The 6,000-nt window shown below is 37.6% G+C and overlaps 1 protein-coding gene across 1 annotated transcript in view; it reads left to right on the top strand.

Annotated features, from left to right (window-relative positions):
• Positions 1–3,071: 3,071 nt before the first annotated feature.
• The window catches only part of GFRAL (GDNF family receptor alpha like), an 82,892-nt gene continuing 79,963 nt past the window's right edge, over positions 3,072–6,000 (top strand). Inside the window, exon 1 of the mRNA XM_068960980.1 lies at positions 3,072–3,093. Coding sequence (XP_068817081.1) covers positions 3,072–3,093 — 22 coding nt within the window. The remainder of the gene's footprint in view (positions 3,094–6,000) is intronic.

The following is a 6,000-nucleotide window of genomic DNA, read 5'->3' as shown; positions in this document are numbered from 1 at the left end:
CTGTGGGTTGAAGAGGGCTGATTTCACTGCATCTGTGATACTGGGCACCCAGCAGGACCAGTGCCTCTTGGCAGGACTGATGGGTGCAGGCCCCATCTAGAGGAGATGACATTCAATACAGGAAAAAAAAAAAAAAAAACAGAGATATTACTTAGTCAACAAAGGTCTGTCTAGTCAAAGCTGTGGTTTTTCCACTAGTCATGTATGGATGTGAGAGTTGGACTATAAAGAAACCTGAGCACCGAAGAATTGATGCTTTTGAACTGTGGTGTGGGAGAAGACTCTTGAGAGTCCCTTGGACTGCAAGGAGAGCCAACCAGTCAATCCTAAAGGAAATCAGTCCTGAATATTCTGGGGAAGGACTGATGCTGAAGCTGAAACTCCAATACTTTGGCCACCTGATGCAAAGAGCTGACTCATTGGTAAAGACCCTGATGCTGGGAAAGATTGAAGGCAGGAGGAGAAGGGGACAACAGAGCATGAGATGGTTGCATGGCATCACTGACTCAATGGACATGAGTTTGAACAAGTTCCAGGAACTCCTGGTAAAGGACAAGGAAGCCTGGCGTGCTGCAGTCCATGGGGTCACAGAAAAAGTCGCACATGACTGAGCGACTGAACAATAGCAATGGGAAGAGGCCCCCTTCCCACTTGGGCTTCTAAGAGAGAAGGATGTGGGCTGAGGGCTTGACAGCCTCACCTACTGAGAGGACAGAAGCTGCCTGTGGATGGAGCCAACAAACAGGAAGGCAAAGCCTTCAGACCTTGAAGGTTTAAAACCTACAGGAAGCCAGCTCTGCCCCCTGATTCTCCAACTCCTGAAACCTCTTTGAGGAAGTCATCCATGTCGTCTGACTGTAGTTTGACCTGTGAGCTGGACCTGGGCAGTGGGACCATCCCCCACTCTCACCCCAAATGTACATTCTGTCCCTGGTCCCCACAGTGGGGCCATTCTAATGGGCACAGCCTTGAAGGAGCTCTCTGTGGCTGAGACCCTCTGGATGGAGCACGTGACTGAACCCAGTTAAGGCCTCTGTAAACTTGTAAGCTTCTGGCAGGTGAGTGGGGGCATGTAATTGTCTTTGTCCCACCCAAGACAACTTCCTTGTATGTAAGTTCCTCTGTGTATTAAATCTGATATCCACCAACCTCGAATTATCTGCCTCCTTCTTCACACTCTTCTTATCTTTTGTGTAAGAGGCCAATTTGCAAACCAACAGAGTCACTGAATCCCTCTTGAGATTAAGCCAGTTTTAGTTGGCTTGTATCATAAAGAATAATTATCTTGATAAAATTTGTAATACAAGCTTAGTGGCAGTGCCTTTTAAAAGAAAATGATTGATTTTATGATGCTATAATTACTTGTTAAATAATAATTGTCTTGTGCAATATAACTGGCATTGTTATTTTTTTGTGATAGAAACCCCATATGCTTACTTAATATTTATAGCAACCATGGATACAATCAGCATATTTTACAAAGGAGTAAATATAATGACTTCTGATGTAAAGTTATTTACCTACATCTAAGGAGAAAACAGTTTTATTTTGCTGGGCTCCAGAGTCTGTATTTTTCCATCAGGCATTCTGAGAACAAAACATGCTATTGCATTGTATGTATGTGTATAACTGAGTTACTTTGCTGTAAAGCAGAGATTGGCGCAACACTGCAAATCAACTATACTTCAACTTTAAAATATATGCTGTATCATATCTTATGTGTAAATTAAATGTGAGCAATTGCAACCAACAGCTCTCCCACTGTGCAACTGCAGACACACAAATACTCCTCCCCCATCTCACTATAGTCAGTTATTCATACCCATTTTTTCCTAGTTTCCTGTTTACCAGCATGTTTTATTTCTTAAGTGTCCATTACAAAAAGGTCTCAGGCTGTTTTAAAAGTGGAAGCCTCAGGCTGTCCTCAGGTAAACGACCATGAGAAACAGTGCAATTAAAGCAATGTCAGATCGGTAATGCCTGTCTAGTCCATTCAGGTTGCTATAACAAAATACTACAGACAGGGAAGCTGATGAACAACAGAAATTTGTTTCTCACAGTTCTGGAGGCTGGAAGTCAAAGATCAAGGTGCCAACACAGTCATGGTCTCATGAGGACCATCTTCCTAGCCCGTAGCAACTTGGCAGCTTCCTGCAAGATGGCAGGAGCAAGGCTCTCTGGACTTCCTTCTCTAGGACACTGATCTCATTCATGAGAATTGTGTCCCATGATTTATGTAACCTCCAAATGCTGTATCTATTAATACCATCTCCTCTTGGGTTTCAGAGTTCGACCTATGAACTTGGGGGATCACAAATATTCAGACCGTCACAATGCTGCTCATTAAAACTCAGACAAAAACAGTGTCATGTGGCAAACACAAGGGGATGATTACCTTTCCAGGGGATGAGAAATTCCTGCATTATGGTGAGGAGTCATTTTGTAAACATTGTTTTAGTGGAAGTGTTAGAGGAACTGTAACTGAAGCAACCCGTTTTAAGTACACTGGAGTTTGGAGCACCTGTTAAGAAAGATGAGGTACACTGGTTTGATCCTAGTGGAACCTGAATTCCCCATATGTTTTCATGGGCTTTCTTTATGCCTTTTATCCTTTTCCCTGTTCTCAAAGACATAACATTGCCCGAATGATGCAAATTAATGAAGTAGAAACAGCACGCTCAAGTGTCTAGAAACTCTGGAGTTAGACTTGGGAGGTTTGTATACAAAACAGTTTAGTATTTTAGTTGAAGGAGAAAATAAAAGCACCTTTTTCCCTGAATGTGCAGAGGATGTATCATTTCTTAGTATTTGGCTCTTGGGCTTTCTTAGAAGCATAATACCCGAGATCAGTACACTCAGAAGAAAATAATTAAATTTGGACCTAATTAGGAAAGTTCACAGCTCAGGAAAGATTGGTGAGGAAGCAGTGACAGGAAGCTGACTTGAACCAGGGATGCTTTCAGAAAGCACGAGTAGAAACCAGAGCTTTATTCTGGACAGTTACTGTTAAGGAGGTTGTTGGAAAAAACACATCTACTTTTTCGCAGGTAAACAGCCCCAAGTTGACCGCCATGATAGTCTTCATTTTCTTCGGTAAGTGAATTATTCTTCTGGTTTATCTGAATTCATAACATCAATTCTTTGTGAATCAAATGGTGTCTCCAGTCACTTAAATATCAAGCTAACAAAGGTTTATAATATAAATTATTAATTACAAATTTGTACTGTAACATAGCTTACTACTTTTATAAAAATGTATGCCTACTTTTACTCATTTATAACTCTGTAGAAAATGCACAATGTGAGAACTGCATTTTACCACTCAGATTTTTTCATATATATATATACTAATCCATTTACTTCAGGTAATTGATTAGGGTTTATAAAATTTACATATATATTAGAGCCTTTTAGAAATGAAACCTTCTGGTATTTATTTACAAGTTATAAGATGACAAATTTCATGTTATTATACATTTTTCTTTTAATTTAAATTGAAAAAAGATCCATTCAGTTTCCCTTATTTTAGATGTTAATATTTAATAAATAGGAGACAGTTCATAGAGTAATGCAACACAACCTCAAATGCTTCACATTTCAGTTAATTTTTATAACCCAGAGATAAAAGTGTGAGCTTCTCTCTGTAAAAATAATGTATGCTTAAAGTAGAATCTATGTTAGAGCTACTTGGTATACATGTGATTGGAGAACCTATTATATATTCCTCAGCATGCAGTAGAATCTACAAACTGAATTCAGAAATAAGGATAATTATAATTGTAGATGAATATTAATACTTCACTAATTAAAACAAAGCCAGTACATTTTCTGGTAACTCTCTGCCAACAGGTATTGATGAATAAAGGCATACTTGTGGGCAAGAAAACAAAGAAGATTATTTCAAATTGTGTTGAACATGAAAAAGAGTCTAAATCGATTTAGTCAAAATTAAGGCAAGAAAGAAAGGAGTCTTTTATATATTTATATATTTTCAGGTTTGGAGGATTAAATACTATTCAAAATTTTGCTCCTTGTATTGATTTCCAACAATGTTTCCTATATCTATTATTTATAATAAGGAAAAATCTTGGAGTCTTTAATTTTTGAAGCTCAGGCAGCAATATAATGAGATATACAAAATATATTACAATCTCATTATGGCCCCCATTGAAACAACAGTGACAGCTTCCTGTTTTCAACTTTCACTTCTAAATTAACCTTGTCAGTAGATTACAAGAAGGAGGGAAATCTTATCTAACACTTAGGGTCAAAATTATGCTATTTGATAGGTTTAACCAATATTTCCCATAATGCATTCTTTGGAATATTTATTCAACCCCATTTAAATAAATATTGTGATTCCAGAAAGTTCTGCAGCCAAAGAAATGTGCTGCTGCTGCTGCTGCTGCTGTTAAGTCGCTTCAGTCATGTCCAACTCTGTGCGACCCCATAGACGGCAGCCCACCAGGCTCCCTGTCCCTGGGATTCTCCAGGCAAGAACACTGGAGTGGGTTGCCATTTCCTTCTCCAAATGAAATGTGAGACATAGTGAATTCTTGAAACAAAGTACTAAATATCCTAGTGAGTTTTACATGTCTTTAAGAGGGTGAAAAAAAGGTGCACTATGCTCCATCTGTTTATTTTTAAATAGGACCTGTTTTTCACTTGGCATTTCAAGAGGATCCTTGAAAACTCCTGTCTTAAATATGTAGCCACAAATCCTAGTCAGGAATGGATAAGATTTTGGAAAGTTATCATTTATTTGATTCTTCTGGGCCAAATCCTTGAAGTGGTTTTTCTACTTGATTCAGTATTTCCTCTGAATGGAACATGTAAAAAGTCATGTAAAACAATCAAATTGTTATTCAACCTAGAATTTTAAATATGAAAGAAAATAAAACACATTTGGGAAAGATAATATGTAGAATTCATTAATGATCTTTGCACTGACATACCAGTGAGATTTTGATAATCTGCTCAGGAAACCACCACCTGTAAGTTTCTTGAGAGACGTAGTCCCAAGATATAATGATCAGTGGCAAATAAAGCTGTAGCTTCTTACATATTGAGTTTCTGACATAAAATCCTTACTTCAGTATCTTTGGCAAGCTGGAAAGAAACAAGCAACATTGGCACAGAATGGAAGTGGCTCTTTTTCTCTTTCTTCGGGCTTTCTTTTTTCTTTTTTAATTTTTTAACTAATTTATTTTAATTGGAGGCTAATTACTTTACATTGTAGTGGTTTTTGCCATACATTGACATGAATCAGCCATGTGTGTACATGTGCTGCCCATCTTCAGGGTTTCTAACCTAGAACAGAAACTTGGCTAGGTGAGGTTATCCATGAACACACAAAAACAGAAAGCTGGTATGTCAATTTCCACTCCAGCCCTCCCCAAGAAAAATATGACCAAGCCACACTCGTGAGCCTAATCTCCAAACGCAGTGACTCGGTCAGTAGTTCATATGATCCAAACAGTTGCCATGCATTCTCCTTAGAAGAGGTTTGGAAAAGGTAAGATTAAAAAGAAAAAAAAAAGGATGTTATGGCTTTACTTGAAGCCTATAACTCTATGTTGTGACAGGTCATTCATAATTACCATCATCTTTTAAAAAATCAGATAATTTGACTCTGATTAAGACATAGCTTTTAGGTCTCTTGATTACAGCTAATATACTGTCTTTAAAACTCAATTGTAGTTTCCATGTTTTTCTATGGATTGAGTGAGCAAGTGTCAGTTTGTATGCTTGCAGAATCAGTTTGAATAATTGGTACAATACATTAAATTAACATTGCTACTTTCTTGATACTTAAAAAAACTTGCTGAAACCTTTTCTCTTCTACCCAAAATAACTTGCAAATATCTGGAAGGTGTTGTTTTTATTGAATACTATCAGTTATTTATATATAACTCATCCATAAGCAACTATTTAAGTTGGTTAAATCAGCATGCATTTATTGAATATATGTAATGCATCATTGCACTAATGATGGGCATA

The sequence above is a fragment of the Capricornis sumatraensis genome, chromosome 22, assembly GCF_032405125.1.
Source record: "Capricornis sumatraensis isolate serow.1 chromosome 22, serow.2, whole genome shotgun sequence".
Classification (NCBI taxonomy): domain Eukaryota; kingdom Metazoa; phylum Chordata; class Mammalia; order Artiodactyla; family Bovidae; genus Capricornis; species Capricornis sumatraensis.
Note: the sequence above shows the minus strand (reverse complement) of the source record. Positions and strands in the feature narration are given on the sequence as shown.